At 42.6% G+C, this 21,785-nt stretch overlaps 1 protein-coding gene across 1 annotated transcript; it reads right to left on the bottom strand.

The window, feature by feature from the left end:
• Window positions 1-14,264: 14,264 nt before the first annotated feature.
• On the bottom strand, window positions 14,265-15,005 carry LOC148122069 (DNA-directed RNA polymerases I, II, and III subunit RPABC3). Its single transcript, XM_087906281.1, has one exon. It carries the CDS (start codon window positions 14,917-14,919, stop codon window positions 14,467-14,469), a length of 453 nt encoding a protein of 150 aa, XP_087762407.1. The 5' UTR covers window positions 14,920-15,005; the 3' UTR covers window positions 14,265-14,466.
• Between the last annotated feature and the right edge of the window lie 6,780 nt (window positions 15,006-21,785).

Raw genomic sequence — 21,785 nt, 5'->3', positions numbered from 1 at the left:
CTCTCTCTCCACACACACACACACACACACACACACACACACACACAGCACAAATGAAATGAGTTTGCTTAACACACTAACATATAACATGATAGAAATTACATAGTTGTTCTAATTCAGTTTTTGTTAACTTGAGATAAGCTAGGGTCATCTGGGGAGAGGGAGCCTCAATTGAGAAAATGCCCCCATTAGATTTGTCTGTGATGTCTTTTCTTGATCACTAATGTAGAAGGACCTGCTCACTGAGGGCAGTGACATCCCTCGACTGGTTGGTGGTCATGCTGCTGGAAGAAACCAGGTTGAGAAAGCCACGAGGAACAAGTTGGTAAGTAATCCTCCTTCTTGGCCTCAGCTTTAGTTTCTACCTCCAGGCTCCCGCTATGGGTTTTCTTGATGCTGCTGCTGCTGATGTGTGTGTGTATGCGTGCACATGTATGCTCATCTGCACACATGTTCGTATGTGCACAAGTGCCCATGAAGGCCAGAAGGCATCAGATCCCCTAGATCTGAAGTTATAGGCAGTTTTGGGCTACCTGGTATAGGTGCTAGGAACTGAACTCAAGTCCTCTGGAAGAAGTCCTCTGAAACTAACCCTTTCTCCCCGCCTTGTTTGTCAGCATCTCAGCAGTAGAAAAGCAAAGTAGGAGCATAGAAACAAAGTTCTAAAGTAATGTATATTTTATTATACAGTGTTTCCCCAACTCCACAGTGGATACATTAAAATGCAGACTTCCTTTCTTCTCCATTATTTGTGTGCTGAAGACTTGGTCCCCTGTAGTGTCTGCACTATGGGATAGTTTGTGAGCCAGGAACTAGGCTGGAGATTTCAAAACATACCACACAGACAGAGACACGGGAACAGAGGTCATCCTTGAAACAAGAATGCACTCCAGGGAAGCTTATATAGGGCTCCTTAACTGATAATCACACCCCAGCTCTTGGGATTTCCAGCTGAAAACCCCATCAGAATTCACTCCCCTGCCATCAGGAACTCATAAAGGTCTCATGCTCAGAGCATCTGCAAACAAAGGAAAACAAGTTGTTTTGCTCAGTTCACTCCAGCAGGCAAAGGGTCTGAGAGAGGCAAAGAAAGTCAAGGGGCCAGGGGTCTGCAGCCTCCAACAGTTCCCAGGGTATGCTGCTGTTGGGAAGTGGTAGAACATTTGGAAGATGGGGCTTAGCAAAAGATGAAAGGAATGTTGGGATCCTGCCCCTTTCTGTCTCTGGCAACGCAGACACAGAGAAGCTCAGAGTAACAGAAACATTCCAAACTTTGAACCAAAGAATAAACATTTTATTATCATTTTATTATTAAAGAATAACCTTTTGTTATTAATAAACCTTTATTATCAAATTGAATTATCTCTGTTATTTGTTACAGTAGCCAAAACCCAGCTAACACTAGTGGCTATGGGGTACGGTTCCAAGAGTCCACATTTCTCATAGGCGGGTAGGCAATGTTGATGCTATGGGCTCCTGAAATACATTTTTGGTAGCTTGGTTCACAAACATGAAGACATCATCAGAGCACTGAACTATGAAAGAGAATGTTTGCAAATGGAGCCTGGCACAGGTTGTTGAACTGCAATTAAATTATCAGGCATAGTGCTATTCTTATGAATAATTATTGGTAAAAATTTTGTTTAAAATGAAGTCTCCTTTTCCCTTAATTTTCACAGTATGGCATTCCTGAAAAAAAAATACCTTGTGTTCATGTGTGAAGTAAAGTTGAATTGCAGACAAACTTTTTATCTACAGGAACTACCCGTAAAATTCTTAAGGTTTTCATAGACCCTTACAGCAAGATGCTCTCTGTACATGGAACCTTCTACCTCATGGCATTCAAGATGGTTAACATCGTCTAAACTTACACACTAAATGTCTACAGCATGCTTAAGTCATGGTGAAATGCAAAATCTGACCTAGCAAATTTCCTAAGTGCTTTGGGGTACAATGTAGAATTTACAGAATGTAAATTAAAGCAGAGAAGGCATCTCAGTTTTCTAATAAGTTGTCATGGCAGAAACCCATTTAAGGGCTGGACAAATGTCTCAAGGATCAAGTGTTATAGCTTCTAAGAGATACCTGGATCCACTCTGACCTTCTGATATGTTTCTTTTTGCTTAGGAAAGAAATGCTACTTCAAACCAATCTGGGAAAGGGATTGGCTGTAATAGAACACTTGCTTCAAGTATAACTGAGTCTAGAGATCAATTGGAATCTTGCTAAAATGTACTATGTGGTAAGTCTGGGTGAATGTATCTGAGTGTCCGCATCTCCACTAGGTGCATAGTTGTAGTTGCTGGTACCCCACCCACATGCCCCACCATCTCTGAATTCCTGAGTTGATGAGAGTGTCACTGATGTTGGAAACAGTGACACCAGTTGAGACGCTTCTAGGACAGGAGCCACCTTTCAGTTCTTTCTTTCCCCTATGCCCTAGTTTCTCTTCCCCCACTGTGTTTTTTTTTTTCCCTCTGAGCTTACTGAAGACTGGCATTTCATCTAGTTGGTATACAGGGTTCTGGGTGTGGTTTTATCTCCCCTAGAATAGAAACAGAATGAGTAACAGTGAGTTTAAGATTATTTGAAGGTTTGATGAGACAGCATAACTAGCAAAGACCTATTTATGCCATCCAAAGATTTAAATAACTGTCCTTTGACATCTTGTTAAGGAATATTTGGAAGTCAGATTAAAGATTCTATCAAATTAACATAATTATTTGCTGATGATTGAGATTTTTCTCTTTAAAATGAAACATTATTAAGGGGAAATTATTTGGTTCTAGAGCCAAAAATACAGAAATATGAACAGATGCTATAACTTGCAGAGTGGGAGCAATTTCTCCAGGAGAAAAAAAAGCACCAGGGAGGTTCTTACTCCCACAGTTTGCTCAAGTGCATGACCCACACCAGGGAGTGAGGACCCATGACAGCGATTCATGGCAGAAAGACCAAGCTGCCAGTTTCATGGAGGGTGTTCTACTGACCTGGGTGAAGAAATTGCCCATGATTCTGTTTGATTGCCGATTATAGGGATGCTGTCTTTAATATTTGGTTTGGGGTTGGCCACAGCAAACTCCACTGAAAGCCTCTCCAGATCCTGTTTTTTTAAATTTTGCTTTTGCCGTGGTAAGAATGAACCCATGACCTTTTGTGTGCCAGGCAAGTATTTTCCCTTGGAGCCATATACCCAGCATGCCATGCCAGATATTATTCTCAGTGGCACACAGAAAATTCTCAATCGTTCTCTCAGCAGATTTTCTACTCCTACTTCTTGGCCTTCTTACAGGCATAATATTATTTGACTGCACAGTGATGTTTCCTATTTTGAAGGGGCTGAATTTAACGGGTAAAAACAGACAAAAAACCCAAACAGAACATAAAAGTCAAAATCGCAAATAGGTAAACTTCCCCTGCATAGGACACTTAGTCATGATTAAGTCATGAAAAATCTGTTATTTTTGAAAGAGAATTAGGTCCCAGATGTCAAAACCAACTCTTGAAGTCTTGCTGTTGCACCCTGACAAATTTCCCTGGGTTTGCTACAGGTCTACTGGCTGCTTGCATCCACATTTACAGCGGTGAAGGGTAGTTGTTTGGGATGTGGGGCTGGATACGATTCTCTGAGAGAGGGACCTTGTGGGTCCAAGTTGTTCCACTATGGTGTTGAACCCATGGCAGGTGAGAGATAGACAGCGGGTGAGAGACAGACGTGCCATGCAGACAGAACTTATGTGGGGGTTTTTATTGAAAGAAGGGGAATGGAAAAGGGTGGAGGGGAGACTGGCCTCTGGAGACAGAAGCAGCTGAAGAGAAGAGGTAATGGTCTGTCCGTCCCTTTAAGAGACAAGTCCCGCCTACTCCCTCCCCTATTTACTGCCCAGTCAGGCAGATCTTCCTTCTGCTTCTAGTCTGAGCCCTTCCTTTCTGTCTTTATCTTGAAGGGCCAGCTTCTAGCTTGCTCCCTTTTCCCTACTTCTCCTCTTCCACCCCTCTGATTCTCTCTCTCTCTCTCTCTCTCTCTCTCTCTGTTCTTCTCCTCCCCCCCTTTCCTTTCATAACCCACTAAATAAATACCCACTTACTCTGTATGGCATGCCTATCCTTCTGTCTCTTACCTGCCAGGGCTGTGGCTCCTCATGGAACTGCTTGCCCCACCGAGGTCTCTCACCCACATGCCGCTCCCTGACTAGGCTCCCTGCCTGGAACTTGCTGCCCCTTGTGGCCTGAGAGCCACTTGGGGGCTCCCTACCTAGGACTGGCTGCCTTCATGGCCCACCGTGGTCTCGGGACCCACTGCCCGCTGCAGCCACCCAGGGAAGAATGCTGTTTTTACTTAAACTATTACAAAGAGAAAAGAAGAGAGAAGAGGAAGAAGACAGAGAAGTAGGTAGAGTTTTACCTTTTAAAAGGACAGGGTATTGTCAGCCCTGCACAGGGATGACAAATTCTGTCAGGCCATCAAGGGGTGGGACCAGGTATGCCAGGATGCTAACAGTGATTGGGTAACAGTGCCTCAGCAGGACTGAGGCTCAGAGTGGGGCATCTTTTCTCAGGGGGTCATAAACTGCTCGTGTTGCTGAGACAAAGTTTATTTCACTATAATGTGTCACTTGGTGATGCATTGAAGCAAATTTAATTTATAGAAAAGCTAACATATTAATGATAACACAACAAACAAAATAACCCATTGACCCTGCCAGCAAGCTGCTGCCTCACACTTTCACTTCAGGTTGCCTTTTAGTCTTCTTGGCAGGGCTCCATACTTAGGACATTCTGGCTTTGCTCAGAGCTCTGCTGTTACCTTGGGTTCTTGATCACTTTAGACAGATGTCCAATCATTTCTATGTTTTTGGCTTTGTGTGTCTGTGACTGTGCACTTGGTGTGCAGGTATGTACCTGTGTAGACCCTTAGGTCCCTTTCTGTTATTCTCTGCCTGTTCTTTGAGGCAGTGTCTCTCCTTGAGTCTGGGGCTTTTTCTGTGTTAGACTGGAAACCAGCAAAGCCTGTCAATCCCCTGTCTCTGATCCAGTCAGAGCTGGCATTTGCAGAACCACCTGGCATGCTGCATGGGAGCTGAAATCAGAACTCTAGCTCTCATGGTTGTGGAGCAAGCACTCCTAACTGCTGAACCATCTCTCTAGCTCCTTCATTTTCATTTTTCATTTACTCCACAAGGTGCTCACTTCCCTCTATACCAACATATTTATATGCGTATCTGGATGTGAGAGCAGCGCATATGTGTATCTGAATTCTCTCTGATCTCATAGTTATCAGTATGTTTCAGGACATTAGATTCTGTGACTCCATCTTTATGATGATCCGCTATACAGAGTTAGCATATCCATATCTCATTTTCCCCCTCAGCATGCTCTTGCTGGTTCTCGGTAACATATATTCCATAGTGGTGAATGCCCATTGCCTATCTTTTTCCTTTGAGAGCTTTTATTCAGGGTATATTCTCAGGAAAGGGACTCTTGAGCTTGGCTGACCACCCTACTCAATATGCTAAGGACAGAGGCTCATGCTGGGGTAGTTAGTTATCACACTGGGGTAGTTATCATGTTGGGGTAGTAATCATGTTAGGGTAGTTATGCTGGGGCAGTTATCATGCTGGGGCAGTTATCTGTCTGGAATTTGCTTTGCTCATTTGTCTGTTGTTATACTTTTTCAATTCAGCTTGGTCTGGCTTAAGTCAGTGGAAAAACTTATTATCGGGGCCATAAAACCTATTAATAACATTGGTAATATTCTTATTGCATTCAAAATAAACTATAGGAAAAAGAGCGTGTTTTAAATACCTTATCAAAACATGTAGCTCTCCTCATAATTAAGAGAATAGAATTAATTTATTATGCAGTAAGACATTTTGGCTTTGTTGTTTTTAGTATCTATGTGGTTATTAGTGGTGTTACAGGGAAACTACAGAGATGTTACCATTTATTCTCAAAATCTAAGATAATTTATTAATATCTTAAGATCTCATTAATCTCGGCACTATCAATTTAAAATTTGTGGCAATTTGGGAAGCAATTTAATTAAGATTCCTCTTTGTTTGACCGAGAGAGGAAAAAGTTGATCTCTAAGTGAGGGAATGATGTAAGCCAGAGTTTACGAGACGTTTGTACACTGTGGAGAATAAATAATTCAGTGAACTCTGGTAATTGCGCTTGTGCAACCCAAACAAACAGCTCTGCAGCTGGGCCTGCGGCCACTTAGCCCAAGACACTGATTTAATAGCTCAAGGAATTTCACCAGGGTCGTTTCCCACGTCTGACAACTGTACCCAGCATACTTGGCTCATGACCACGGTCCCTCTAGAGCAGTGGTTCCCAATCTTTCTAATGCTGTGACCCAATTAACACAGTTCCCCATGTTGTGGTGATCTCAACCCTAAAAGTGTTTCTGATGCTGCTTTATGACTGTCATTTTTCCCAATATGAATTGGAACTTCAATATTTGTATTGTGTGATGGTCCTAGGTGAGCCCTACGAAAGGGTCATTTAACCCCCAGAAAGGGTTGTGACCCACAGGTTGAGAACCATTTCCTCAGAACTTCCTTTCCTCAGAAACAGTGTGGCAACATCATATCTTCCAGATAGGCATTGCTTTCAGGACCCCAGGACTTCACTTTTACCCTTGAAGCTAAAGACCATATTTTCAGGATAAACGTGAGAATCACGTCAGTGTTTCTAAGGTGTGTTTCTATGTGCTTGGATGTGACCTTTATGAAGCAAGGTGCATTCCAGGATTCCCAAGGCCTGAAGATTCCCATGGAATATCTCCTCCTGCTGCTAGAGACTACAAATGATTGCCCGCAGTGAAGCCAAAGCTGTCTGCACTTAGCTGAGGACCCAAGGCAATGCTGGGCTGACCGGCTGTCAGCCCTTGCTCCTGGAAGGTAAGAGTTTAGAAGGTTCAAGAGAGGACACAGACTTCTGAGTCTGATAGTTCTATTTTAACCTTGTCTTTGACACTCCTGTGACTCGGACACACTCCCTATCTTTTGTGGGACTTGTTTCCTCATTTCTATGCCACCAGAGTTTTCTCCCTGAAGATACTAAGCAGTAGGCTTGGATAGTGTTCCTGAAAGTCCCAGGAAAGACAAGGGATTTCTGAGAGAAAACATGGGGGTGGGGTGGGAAGGGGTCGGTGGTGGAGTGTGTGGTCAAGAAGCTGGAGTTTCATGAGATACTTCTCTAGTGAACAAATTCCTCATGCCTCAAGTCATCTTGATGGACTGCATCATAACGGACAGCTGGCCACTCCTGCCCTGACTGGGGTCACATTTCTGTTGCCTTCTCTCTGTCCCTCTCGCCTCCTCCCTTGTTCTCTGGGGATGCCTTTGGAATCCACGCAGCACAGCATCTGGCGTGTATGAGTCAAGACAACAAGTTGGAATACTCTTGTGACCTTGCCTTACTACCTGTGTCGGACATCAAGACATCATTTATTGTCAGCTCTGCTATATTCTGTTGGCCACATCAGGCCACTTCTTATTTAATACAGGAAGGAGATGAGCAAGTGACTATAATGAGCTAAGGATTGTTGGAGCCGTTTTAAAAAATGGCTGCCATATTTACTTGCAATTGGTCTTCCTACTTTTAGGTCTACATAATACTCCCACTTTCCCAATGTAATTTGACCTTCGATTCTAAGTCTTTTAGGTTCTGACTCTAGCTCGGGAAACTGGGTGGCCTCATCTCCAGAGCTGCCTCTGTCTGCACACCGTGCTGTGTTCCCTTCCCCAGCACCAGCCTTCTAGAACTACAGGACTTTCCTGCAGTCTCCCATCTGCCAGGGGACGCCTGCCAGTGGGCTTGTCACCATCACCAGACAGATTCTAGGACAATGAACGCAGACACGCTGGTCAATATATCATTTTTAACTTGGAGCTGGAAGTTGTGTTTTTAAACCCAGCCTCCAGAGCAACACATAATTTTATTTCATAGACTGATTTTCTGATTATCTCTGTGAATAAATTGTCTTTCCCTAATAACCAAGAATGACTAGCTAATCCAATTGATAGTAAGCTTTTTTTTTCCTTCAAAATTTCAGTTTGTCTACACACAAGGGCAACACAGTGCGTGCGTCCTGCTGCTTTCCGTTTAAATGCTGTTAGACTCGTTTTGGCTTAGCAGGAAATAAAGTCTGCAGTTTATGCCAGGTTCTGTCCTCTGAGGCTGACATTGTATTCTAGAAGTTGCAGAAAAAGACAAGGCTTAAGAGTGGTGATTTTGTCCCTTTTGTGGGTGAAGCAGCTCCATAAAAGACCTTTCCCTATCATTAAAAACATCTCCTCTCCTCACCAACTGCAGTTCCTTCGTAAGTATTTACGGTTCTTCATTCCCTGTGCTTTTTATTACTGTGGCCCTCATTTACCCTGGCACAAACACTATATGGTGTTTTGGGACTAATAACAAAGGACACACATTTTCCTTTTAAAACCAGCGAGAAGCCAAATCGGGAAATTCCCCAAAAATCTATTGTTAGAGTTACTTTTACATCATGTTTTCTTTTCCCTACAATGAGCTCTGTAAGATAATAATTCACACTAATGTTTGAAAAGCCACATAGCCAGAAAAACAAAACTAATCAGTGAAAGTCGTCTGTAATTCTACCATCTCCTCTAGGCATGTATCTTTTCTGATTTGTTTTCTGCACAAATATACTCTTCTATAGCAATTGTTTCCCTGAGCGGTTTATTGCCACCATCTTTCCTGGCTGAGGGATATGAGCTTGAATAATCAATTTTACTGTAAGCAGTTTAGTTCATTTCATAAATACAGTAGTATATTTAATCAATTTCTCAGCAATGGGAGTTTTGGTTATTATAATATTTTCACGGTAATGAGCAATGCTATGATAAATATTTATAAGATGTGTATGTGTACAGACACACATGACACTTCTTCTATAGTTCTGAATGACAGAGCCTTGGTAGTAGAACTTCTGGATGGCAGGATATTCCTATTGCTTATCAACTTGACATTCAGGAGCGTGGAAATCTTCATACACCCACAAACAGGTTTTTGAATCTTCAGCTTCCGTGCCCTCCTCTGCACGGATAAAAATAATTATTTTAGTGTTTTCCAATGGGAATGTTACCCTTCCCACCTCTGCCCTCATTCCCTGCTCTTTCTCTCCGTGATTTCCAGAGCCTCAGTGACTCGTTGCTCCCAGCTGGACTTTCTCCTAGGCCAGTCATCATAGTCACCAGTAGGAGATGAACAGAGCAGAGCAAAGAGAAGTCAAGGCACTTATCCTTCTGGTCCGTCTGCCAAGTTGGAAGATGTCAACTCCATCCAAGCAAAGACCACAGGTCCTATCTGGGGGTCTCTGCTCACCCTGGCTTCTAGGACCGTCTCATTCCTTTGTTGTTTGTGGTTGAAAGTGGGGAATGGGTTCCAGCAGAGCAGCTGCTGGTCTTGGATCCATTTGTCTCTCGTGATTGGTGTCTGTGATGGTGGGAATAGGTATTCCCCCCACAGACTCATGTGTTTGAATACTTGGCCCATGGAGAACAGCACTATAAGGAGATGTGACCTTGTTGGAGTAGATGTGGCATGTTGGAACAAGTGTGTCACTATGGGGGTTGGCTTTGAAGTCTCAAATGCTCAAGCTATGCCTAGTGTGGAACCCAGTCTCCTTGTGCTGCCTCGGATCCAGAACTGGATCTCCTTCTCCAGCCCTGTGTCAGCTCCTTCTCCAGCCCTGTGTCTGCCTGCATGCCACCATATCATGCCGTGATGGTGATGGACTAAACCTCTGAAACTGTAAGCCACCCAATCAAATGTTTTTCTTTGTAAGAGCTGCTGTGGTGTCCCTTCACAGCAACAGAGACCCTAACTAAGACAATGTCCCTTAGCTTGTCCGTTCATTGTAAAACACTCTCTAATTAAACTCCTGCGGTCACCGTGCTGGAGTACACCCTTTGTTTTCGACCTTGATGCTGAATAATTTTGAAAGAAGCATCTCATTTTATGGTGAACATTGAGCCCGATAAACTGCAATGTTCTTTCATTTAACTTAGTCATAGCATTTTTGCCGATTGCCATTCAGTAGTTTTCTTATTTGTTATTATACCCACTTAATAAACCACTTGGATTTACTGGCGTTTTTCAGATTATGTCATGATCAGAATATTTTTCCTGTCTCAGCTATGGACAATTTATTTTTGTGTACTTACACTTTTACAGCTTTAATCTTTATATCTTTAATATGCCTGTGTTTTATTCTGAGTGAAGGCATGCCCGAAGAACACTATTTCTAACATCTTACTGAAAAACCCCAAATGCCGGGGGGGGGGGTTCACTTGGAGCCCTCTGTCCAAGAACCAGTCCACTGGATGCAAGAGCAAGAGGCAGTTTATTGAATACACAGGCGCCTGTGGATGCTTCAGCAGCGTAGCTGACTGAGTATGCCGGGCTGAAGGCACATTATGTATTTATAGGGATTTAAGAGTTACATAAGAGGCTGCATAGCAACAAGGATTTCATTGGTTCTCAAATTGGTGGGCTTAGCTCACCCCGGGAATGGCCCCATGTCTATTCTTGAATTTTCCTGAAAAAACCACAAAGCTAGATAGAGAACCCTGCAGCAAGTCGACAGTTTTGATAGAATGCCTTGGGGGTGGGGTACTCCCTCTCCTCAGCCTAGTCAGCAAGTCTGCAACCCATAGATCTCCTGTTTTAGCATCGGCTGGGCCAGGGGGACTTTCCTTCTATGGCCCAGCTAAATTTCGCAGAGTCATTAGCTGAGCCTGGGGGCTTTCTTTCTATGGCTCAGTTAAGTTTCAGCAGAGTTTAACATAGTATGTGGACATGGGGATCTTTCAAGTATGAGGGGGGCCCTTCATTACCATGTGATTTTCTCCACCCCTCCAGCAATGCTTGGTGATACCCATCCATACTTCTGGTGCAAGGCCCACGTATTGTCATTGTTCTGTAAGGTGATTTTTATGTCTATTCTGGCTCCTTATCAAGCCCCTTTCATTTTTGTAATTTTCAATTATATTTCAAAACCCAGCAAAATTCATATCCTCACATCGCTTTTTCACTATAGTTTTAAACATTTAATTTTCATGTTTGTTCTTCTAAAGAAAAATAAAATAAATTTTCAAGACCCTAAATTGTCTCAGATTGGGCTTTGGTACTTATTATATTCATTTGTTACTTCACAGAGGAACAACATCTTTTCAAATTTTAATCTTTTGATCTAAAATATGATTAATGTGTACTTGTTTAAGTCTTTGAAATCTCATTAAAATTTCATCATCTACTTTTCTGCAAAATTGTTATTTACTCTTATATTTAAAACAAATTGCCATTGACATTGTAACATTTTACTTTTTCACATTAAAATATTTTTATTGTATTCTTATAATTTAGAAGAATTTTACAATTTAAATACATTTTGATCATATTATTCCCCTCCCCACAGTCCTTTCATAGCTTCTCCCCTTCCTTACCCATCCAGCTTTAAGTTATTTCTCAAAAAACAAACAAAACTAATACAACAAATCCTCCCCAAACCAAGAAAATAAAACACCACCCAAAAGGAAACAAAACAAAGCAAAAAACCTGCCAAACTGTAATCGAATAAAAGCACATATGCATACGAAATCAACTGAGGAGTCCACTGCATACTGATCAATTACTCTTGAACATGAGGCCTGCCCTGGACTGATTTGATATACTCAGTGTCACTCCACTGGGGAAAACTGATTTTACCTCTCTCGGTAGCATAGAGGACAAAGATCAATTCAATTGTGTCTTAGTTCAGATCTTTATTGCTGTGAAGAGACACCACGACCATGGTAACTATTATAAAGGAAAGCATTAATTGGTGGCAGCTTACAGTTTATGAGCTTTTTAGTTCATTATCCTCATGGTGGGACATGGCAACATGTAGGCAGACGCGGTGCTGGGGAAGGAACAGAGAGTTTACATCTTGATCCACAGACAGCAGGAGGAATCTGTGTGCCACACACTGAACATAGAGTGAGCACAGGAGACCTCAAAGCCCACCCCCAAGAGTGACACGATTCCTCCACCAAAGCCACATCTCCTAATAATGCCACTTTCTTCAGGGGACCATTTTCTTTTAAACTGTGACAAGTTGTTAACCCTTATCCTGTAACACGAGTAGCAGCTTGTTGGTGTTTCTGTCCTGCCCAGTTCCCACAGCCAGTAAGCCCCAAAGAAAATCACACAGAGGTCTATATAAGTTATAAACTGATTGGCCCTTTAGCTCAGGCTTCGTATTAGCTCTAATAACTTATATAGCCCACTATTCTTATCTATGTTAGCCACATGGTTCAGTACCTTTTTCAGCAGGGCAGGTCACATCCTGCGTCTTCCATGATCTGGGCAGGATTGGGAAAGGAGCTTCCTTCTTCCCAGAATACTCCTGTTCTCATTTCTCCACCTCTACTTCCTGTCTGGCTACTGGCCAATCAGCATTTATTTAAAACGTAACTGACAGAATACAGAATTGTCCCCCACCATTACCCTACTAATTAATTCTTAAGAAATAAAACATAATAAGATAAAACAAAAGCTATTACACACACGTTGGATAGGACAAACTACCAGAAGGAAAAGAGCCCAAGAGAAGCTACAAAAATAAGAGCCCCATCAGTCACACACTCAGGAATCCCATAAAAGCACTAAACTAAAAGCCATAATATAAGCACAGAAGATCTGGTGTAGAGCCATGCAGATCCTGTGTCTGCTGCTTCAGTCTCTGTAAGTTCATCTGAGCTTTGCTCATGTTGATTTAGAGGGCCTTGTTCTCCTGGTGTTCTCTTTCCCCTCTGATTTTTACACTGTTTCTGCATCCTCTTTGGCAGGGTTGCTTGAGCACTGAGGGAGGATTTGATAGAGACATCCCATTTAGGGCTGAGTGCTGTGGAATATTATTTTAAGATGTGTTACATTTTTGTTTATGCTGTTAGAACATTTGTTTTAGTGATGCAAAGATGTGTTGCACTCTTTTATGTTGCATTTGTTTAATTCTGTGAAGCTGTGTTACCTTGTCTGCCTAAAACACCCAGTTGCTCTAATAAAGAGGTGAATGGTCAATAGCAAGGCAGGAGAAAGGATAGGCAGGGTTGGCAGGCAGAGAAAATAAATAGGAGGAGAAATCTAGGAAAAAAGAGGATAGAGGATCAAAGTATGAGAAAAAGAGAGAGGACATCAAGGGCCAGTTCCCCAACTACACAGCAAACCACAAAGTAAGAAGTAAAGCAAAGATATACAGAAATAAAGGTAAAAGTCCAGGGGCAAAAGGTAGACAGGATAACTTAAGAAACGCTGGCTAGAAATAAGCCAAGCTAAGACTGGCCGTACATAAGAAAGAATAAGCCTTTGTGTGATTTATTTGGGAGCTGGGTGGCAGTTTCCCAAAGGGCAAAGAGCCAAAGAATTAAAACAAACAAACAAACAAACAGTACAACTAAGTCTTTCAATGTCTCTTACTCTCTGTATAAGTTTGGCTGTGGGACTCTAAATTTGCTTCCATTTGCTGCAGGAGGAAGCTTCTCTGATACTAACTGAACAAGGTACTGATTTCTGAGTACAGCAAAATGTCATTAGGAGTCATCTTTTCGCTTTTTTTTTCTTATTTTAGACTATCATTTCTTGGTTTTACCCTAGGTTCCTGGGCTATCTACTCTCAGCCCCAAGCAGTGTTGGGTATGGGTTTCATCTTGTGGATGAAATCACGTCAAATCAGTTATTGGTTGGTTACTCCCACAAGGTTTATGCCACCATTGCCCCAGGATATCTTGCAGATCATACACCATTGTAAATAAAGCATTTGTACCTGACTTGGTGTCTTCATTCCTCTTCTCATAGCATATCAAAGATGCTCAAATGTAGGGGTGAAGGCTCTATGTAGGCACCAGCTCAACATCTCTGTGTTCAGTGAATCGTGTCGGTGTTTGTTTCAGCACTGGGGCCTTGCTGTCAGTTTGTGGAGTATAGTCTTGGCCACAACCTAGGTTATTTGAGACTTTCAATGGGGCTGTGATTGATTGTGTTTTTAGACTGGTATTGAAGAAGCACGTGGGTGTCTTTTCCTTTGGTTTTTGTTTCCTCTGTGGTTTTTAAGAAAGTGTAGTGGCTGTGTGTTGCCTGTGGAAAAACCTTCTAGCATCCTGATAGGTATGGGCACTGGGGGTTCCAGATAAAATGTATTTCTATGTATTTTCTTTTTTTTCTGAAAAAGTAAACTTTAATAAAAAAAAACACAGACACAACTTGAGATTCATGCTAAGCTCTCCCACTTGGCTTTTCACAGACAAGTGAGTTTTCCACCGAATTCAGACAGACTGAAGACGCACCCACAGTGGACACAGAGCCAGTCCTTTTGAAGGCGAACACCGCCAGCTTCTACTCAGGGTTGAACAACGTCCACGACTTGAGTGACAAAGCAGCATGGCTGGTTTCCCACGAGGTTCAGAATGCCAGCTTCTTCATCAGCAGATACACTCTGGAATCCACCTCAAATCCATGTAGGTTGTTGGCATCACCCTGAAGTCTCATGAGCAGGCCCCCATAGGACACATATGCAGAGAGACGTGTTGCTGCTTCGGTTGAGGTCTCGTCCCCCTCAATCCTGTACACTTTCCCATACATTACATATTCAAACTGGTCAGCCCTGGAAGGCCTGTCATCTGTGGGGTTGTATTCGCCATCATCCAAGGTACCATCCTCATACAAAGTACTAGCTATGACCAGCCGGAACTTGTCACCCAAGTCCACGGGGTAAATCTGAATGTTGACATCTAAGATGAGGTCCATCTTGAAAGACTCACTCTCACAGTGCAGCCGAGATACTCGGTCAAACTTCTTGCCTTCTGGATCAATGTCTTTCACATCAAAAATATCCTCGAACAGGATGCCCGCCATCGTAAGGGGCACGAGAGCTGCAGAGGTGCGGAGCGGGCGGCCACCACTGGGAATTCGCGCACCCCCTCACGTGGAGAAAAGAAGACAGCTCTATGTATTTTCTATGTGTTAGGATTTGTATGGGGAAGTGTTGGGGGTGGTAGAGGTGCTTTACAAGAGGGAGGAAAGCAGGAAATTCCACTAGAGTCTGCTTAGTTAGTTCCCTAGGAATGGGGACAGAAAGGGTGGAGGGGTCACAGCAGAAGGTTTGCTAAAGAGATGGGGATGAGACTGGGGGATTGGACTTGGGGAGATGGAGGCGGAGGTGAAGATCTACAGTTACTCTGCCTGCCTCCTGTCCAACATGGCCTGTGGGTCCCCAGAGAGTGTCTGCTGCTTTCCTGGCCAGAGTGGCCTGTGGGTTTGGAGGCAGTTGATATTTTTGTTCTGATTTTGGAAAGATACAGTGTAGGTGAAACAAAAATTACGGCTCTTTGTTTTCTGAACACTCACTTGCGAATTCAAAGTCATTTACTTTGCAAAGCATTTCAATCTGTTTCTTAATATTTGCTGTATTAGCTAGGGTTCTCTAGCGCAGTGACTCTGAGTGTTAGTATCTAGGCGCCCCTTGGGACCCTGGCAGTCACCCCTCTGATTATGGAAAGCAGTTCCCTGGCTGTACCCAGGTGCAAAGGTCCCTTGGAGAGACAAACTCTGTCCACTCCTGATCTCTCTCTCTCTCTCTCTCTCTCTCTCTCTCTCTCTCTCTCTCTCTCTCTCTCTCTCTCTCCTGCCATTCTACTAAAGAGGCAGGCGGGTCTCTGCCTCTCTCCCTCTCCCCCCTCCCCACTCTCTCCCTCCTTCTCTGTCGCTCTCTTTCTTCCCTCCCTTTTAGTAAAGCTCTACACACAAGCTCTGACAGCACGGCGTATTCTGGCACCTACCGTGGTCCTCACCGCCATGGGACTTGCCACAAACGTCCCACCTCACGCTGCATCGTAACACAGAGTCCATGGGGTGATCCTTTCACAGCGACTGCCTAATCGGGAAACAGATGTTTGCATTATGACTCATAACAGTAGCAAAACTACAGTTGTGAAGTAGCAACTTTTATGACTGGGGGGGGGGTCACCAGACCATGAATAACTGTAATTAAGGGCTGTGGCATTTGGAAGGTTGAGGATCACTGCTGTGGAAGCACAGAACTTACGGACGAAATAAATATTGTATATAATGAATATCTAATATGTATGTATTAGAGTGATTTACATGCTGTGGCCCAACAAGTCCAACAATGGCTGTCTACCAACGGAAACTCCAAGAATCTAGCAGTTGTTCAGCCCACAAGGCCAGATGTCTCAGCTGGTCTTCAGTAGACGCTGCTATCCTGAAGAAGCAGGCACTAATGCCAGCAAAGTAATGGCTTTACCAGAGAGAACAAGAGCGGGCAGGTAAAGAGAGCAAGCTTTCCTCTTCCAGCAAAAGGTGTAGCCCCTGTTAAAGGTGCCTCTTTCCAACTCAGCATATCTGGATTGAAAATAGGTCTTCCACTTCAAATGATTTAATGAAGAAAAAAAAATCCTTCAACAGTTGAACCCAGATGCTTGGGCTTTAGTTAATTCCAGATGGAGCCAGTTGACAACCAGGAATAGCCATTGCATTTGATCTCACAGTAACTGAGCCATAAATTCCGCCTTAATATGTAGTTATATATTATATGGAAGTATTTCTGATTCATATATATTTAATAGGCTTTCACTTCTGAAACAGTAATTATACATTAAATCTTACCAAACAATTGTGGCATCCAACAGTAATCTTCAGAGGAAAAATATCCATATATGCAAATTATTTATGTTGGAAACAATGATTCTACATACATCCATATTTAGTAGAGAAACAGGAATACTAAAGAAGTAAATTATGTACAGTTTGGATGGCCCTAGATTTCCTAATGCTCTCACTGAATGTGAGCAAATTTTTCTATAATTAATATTGAACCTTAGCTTGAGAGAGTTTAAAAATACACTATATATTACTTTAAATAGTTATTAATGCCAGTAATTATGCATTACTGGTGGGGCATTCCTGTTTTACTAGCACTTAAGAGGCAAAGGCAAGAGGATCATGAATCACCAGTCAGCCTGTGCTATATAGTGAGTTCTAGATTATCATGAAATACTCAGTGAGACCCTATTCTCCTCCCTCCAAAGTTACCTTTAATTCACCCACTTAAACATTAGTACTGCAGAAAATGATTAGTTACAAAATATAGATACTCAAACTCCATTTCTGAGACATTTGCTCGTCTTTCTATTGGACACTAAGGTTTGCACACATCCTGAGTTCACTCGATGGACTTTAATTTGCCCTGCTAGTGTTTCGGTTATCTAAAGGGTGACATGTACACACGGACTGGACAACTGAGATGTGGAGTGATCAAGTGGCTTGGGTTAGGATATGTTTGGATATCTTGGTTGAGGTCCTCTAGACCTTTGACCTCTGACATTTTAAGACCCTTGCCACACTATCTTTTGTGAAAGTGACCTCTTTGGGGACAGTCAGAGCATGTTCATTTTGCTTGACAGTTTTAAAAGAGAAATGAGAACCTCCAAACTGTTTTGGGCTTAAGGAGTATAAAATACCTAAACCTGCACTCAACGACCCTCACTTGTTCCCGTGGTGTCCTGAGCTTTGTCAAACCCGTTCCCTCCTGGGTTCCTATTTCTGCTTTTTGTTTCGTCCATCTCTTTATATTTTAGATGTTATCAAATCAGTGGCTCATGTGTGAGCTCATTCATCATATTCTGTTGACTCCCCTTGCCTGAAAGGAGTCCTGCAGATTTTAGCAGCATTACCATAGCACCTCCCTTATGTGTTCAGTGATGGTAGTGTGGATGTTCCAAGACCCTTTGCACTTACAAATGCCACCCCTGGATGCAGGTACAAAATATCTTATTTATCTCTGTATCTTTTCGGGGTGGGGTTATATATATCCAGGTCTTTGGTATAATGGGTTGCAGAACAATGTAGAGAAATGTCATTTCTAGTACTGAGAGTCATTGCACAATGTGTACATGAGCCAGAGTTGAACTTGTGTGTGAAATTGTGTATATGGAGATGATGTTGCCCTTTTTCTCCCAGTAATTTTATTGGGGAAAAGGGAGAGAAATGCGAACTAATGTATTTCTCCCTTCTCATGATTCTTAATCACAGTAGATGCTCTTTGAAAAAAGGGATAATAATGCTAACTTTCCTGATTTTTAGTTGAATATACTAATTGATATTGTTTAATTTTTGAGACATAGTCCCACTATGCAGCCCTAGCTGGCCTAGAACTCACCTTGTTTACTGGGCTTGGACTTGCAGAGATCCACCTGCCTCTACCCCCAGAAGGCTGGAATTAAAGGAATGCACCACCATGCCTGGAAATGGGTAATTTGTAGATACCAGTTTTGGTATGCTGGAGTGTGAACATTATTTTTCATTTTAGTAATTTAATCTTTTAATGGCCGCTTACTTCTCAGTTAGGAATGTTCAGCTATGTCAAGGGGATTTGGCCAGTTCAAACGTAGAGGAATCAATCATTCATCACTGATATTTCTCTGAATGGTTGTAATGGGAGTTGTCAATGGTTTAATAATTTGAGGAATTTTTGCTTTTGCTTTAGTTCATAAAAGCAAACTTTGTAAAAGATTTTTCTATTGGGTTACTGTGGCTTCTCATTTCACAGGCTCCAGTTCTCGTTAGCACTCGGGGAGGAAAATCTTACTACAGACTTTCCAGCAGGTGGTAAAATAATTGTGCTAGTTAGTAAAGTTTCTCTCTGTTGTTGAGAAGGCGGTTGGACAGGCTGGATGGGGCTGGGCTATTTCCCCTCCAAACTGCCTGTAAATGAGGACATGTCTCCAGGATTATACGCGTGGATCTCATTTGCGGCCCAGCAGGTGCCCAGAAGTACAGTTCCACCACAGCCTCTGCTATGGGATATGGTCTGGAAGAAAAGAGTTTTCAAAAAACCACCACGGATTAAGAGGAGGGATTCTTGCTGCTTTACACGCTAGTGGACATAGATGAAGTTTTTACATATTTATTTTCATTCAGATTTGGTCTGAGCTTCAAATGTTTCAAGTTGAAAAGGAGGCAAAATTCTAAGTCAGATAACAATGGCTCATTATTAAGAGGTTTCCTGGAAGGCAGGAGTTACTCTTTAGGGAAAAGTTTTGTTTCTCTTAAAGGTTTGATTAGTGTCTTGGCCACTGTTCTATTCCTGTAAGGGACACCATGACCACGGCAACTCTCATAAAATAAATCGTTTAATTAGAACTTGCTTACAGCGTCAGCAGTGTAGCCTGTCATCGTCATTGGCAGGACATGGTGACATGCAGACAGGCAGGGAGATGGAGAGGGGGCTGAGACCTACATGTCCATATCCACAGGCAGGAAGCAGAGAGAGACACTGGGCTTCGCTTCGGCTTTGAAATCTCTGCCAGTGAAACATTTCCTTCAACAAGACCACAACCACCCCAACAACTGTCTTCATAGTCCACAGAGGCAACTGGGAGGCTTGGGATTGTAAATCAACTACCTTTGTAGTCCAGACTCATCCTTTTGTGGCAGGATAATATGCACCATGCTCTATTGTACCACATGCATTGTGCATTTCTGGGCTGTCTGGAATTCCGTGTGCTCCATGGTCCACAATGTCCTCTAACATTAGTAACCATCCCCACTTGTCTGTATCACACATCAGCTTAAGTACTAGAGGAACGCCATAGTAGAGTAGCTGTCTTTACAAAACAACTGCCTTGGCTCAGTTGCTCCCCACTGTTAAGAGGTCTTCCTGAGAGACATTTCCCAAGAGTTCTACTAATTTTCTGTTCTTTTTTTGTGTTGTTTCCATTTCTCTTTGACTCTGATGGGTTATCTGCTTTTGCCCTTTGGGTGTTTGAAGCCCATGTTCTGTGGCCTTATTGTCTTTTCTAGCAGTAGAAATGGCATAAGAAAAACTGAAATGCTGTTTGACCAGGAGAATAGAGCCATATAGAGAGCAGAGATGTTGAAAGATTTAATTATATGCTAAAGAAAATTAAGGAATCACTTATCTGGGAGGTCATGCTATTGACCTACATGCTGGTTGATAAATTGATAAAGCACACAAGTGAGTAGGTTGAGTAAGTTGAAATAATGATAGCACCATAATAATGAGGAAGAAAATTGCTATTAATATAATCTCTAGTATACATGGGAAGCAGATGATAAGACAGAGGAATACTATGTGAAAATTTAAAAACCACTAGAATGTGTGTAGATACAAAGAAGGAAGTTTGGTAGTTACATAGACAGAAGAGAGACCTACAGAATTAGTCAACAGAAACTGTTGCTATTCGGGCACAAACCGTAATTCGAGTAGAATATTCTTGCTGTTTGGGAGGGGGAAATTACTATTATTTTTCCTTCCTGTGGAAATAAATGAGAAACGTCAAACTGGAATAGGACGAGCAGAACACACAGCCACATGTTGGAGGAGGAAGCCTGGATGGAAAATGAGTGTTTTCCGATGATACAATAGAAAAGTCCATCACCATTTCCGCAGGAGGAATCCTCAAAGCAAAACTCAATGCTCTTCAAATTCAGAAAACAGAGGTTTTACATAACTGAGTTAGTGAGGAATCATCCTGAATGTTCAAAGATAGAGAATTGGATACCTCTCATATTTTGGAAACCTTGTTCCATTCAAAAACAATGATCAACTGTTTCTTCCAAGAGAAGATGTACATGCAATTCTTAAAGATAGCAAAGTATGACTTGTTAGGGTAATGAAAAAATATGCATGTACTCTCTATATGTACTGCCATAAGAAAACTTTGAAAATATCTTCACTGAAGAGTTTCAAGTTGATGCTTCCTGGAAAAAAAAATGTGGATTTCTCCCTCCCTCCCTTCCCTTCCTCCTTCCCTTCCTTCCTCCCTCCTTTCTTCCCTCCCTCCTTCCCTTTTTCCCTTCCTCCATTCTTCTCTTTTCTTCCTCTTTTCTTCCTCTCTCCTTCCCTCCCTCCTTCCTTTCCTTGTTTAATGAACATCTATGATGCTAGGCACCATTCAGAGCTTTGGTTGGGCATTTGCAAATAAAGCAGACACCCACTATCCTCCAGAGGAATAAGAAAAATCTTAGTAAGTATAGTTAAGACCTGTACGCTGATGCTGTGTGCTCAGAAGGAGACAGGGCCCAGGGATAACGTGAGTCAGCACAGGAAGGTGCAAGGTTGAGTTGCTTGGGTGCTAGTGGCATGTCTCCTGGGAAGTAATCCTTTAATACTTAACGTGGCTTTTTATTACACACACACACACACACACACACACACACACACACACACACATATATATATATATATAAAATGGTATTTATATATATAAAATTCATTTTCCATACCAACCAGAGTTCCTCCTCACTCCTCCCCCACCTCCTCCCCCCAACCCTCCCACATCCACTCCTCAGAAAGGGTATGGCCTCCCATGGGGAGTCAACAAAGCCTGGCACATTCAGCTGAGGCAGGGCCAAGCCCACCACCCCACCCCATCAAGGTTGAGCAAGGTATTCCCACCATATGGAATGGGCTTCAAAAAGCCAGCTCCTGTACTAGGTGTAGATCCTGGTTCCACTGCCAGGGGTCCCACAAACTAACCAGACTACAAAACTGTTTCCCACATGTAGAGGGCCTGACTCAGTCCCAGCTGTCAGTCTGGAGTTCCTGTACTCCCCCAAGTTCAGGTCAACTGTCACTGTGGGTTCCTCTGTCATGATCTGGACCCCACTTGTTCATGTAACCCCTCCCACCCCCCTCTCTTCGACTATGCTCTTCCGTAGCTCGGCCCGGTGATTGGCTG

Source organism: Myodes glareolus, chromosome 5, assembly GCF_982192425.1.
Source record: "Myodes glareolus chromosome 5, mMyoGla1.1, whole genome shotgun sequence".
Taxonomy (NCBI): Eukaryota; Metazoa; Chordata; class Mammalia; order Rodentia; family Cricetidae; genus Myodes; species Myodes glareolus.
Note: the sequence above shows the minus strand (reverse complement) of the source record. Positions and strands in the feature narration are given on the sequence as shown.

Coding starts and splice junctions, on each gene's coding strand:
- LOC148122069 (XM_087906281.1), bottom strand. CDS start 14,919: ATGGCGGGCATCCTGTTCGAGGATATTTTTGATGTGAAAGACATTGAT.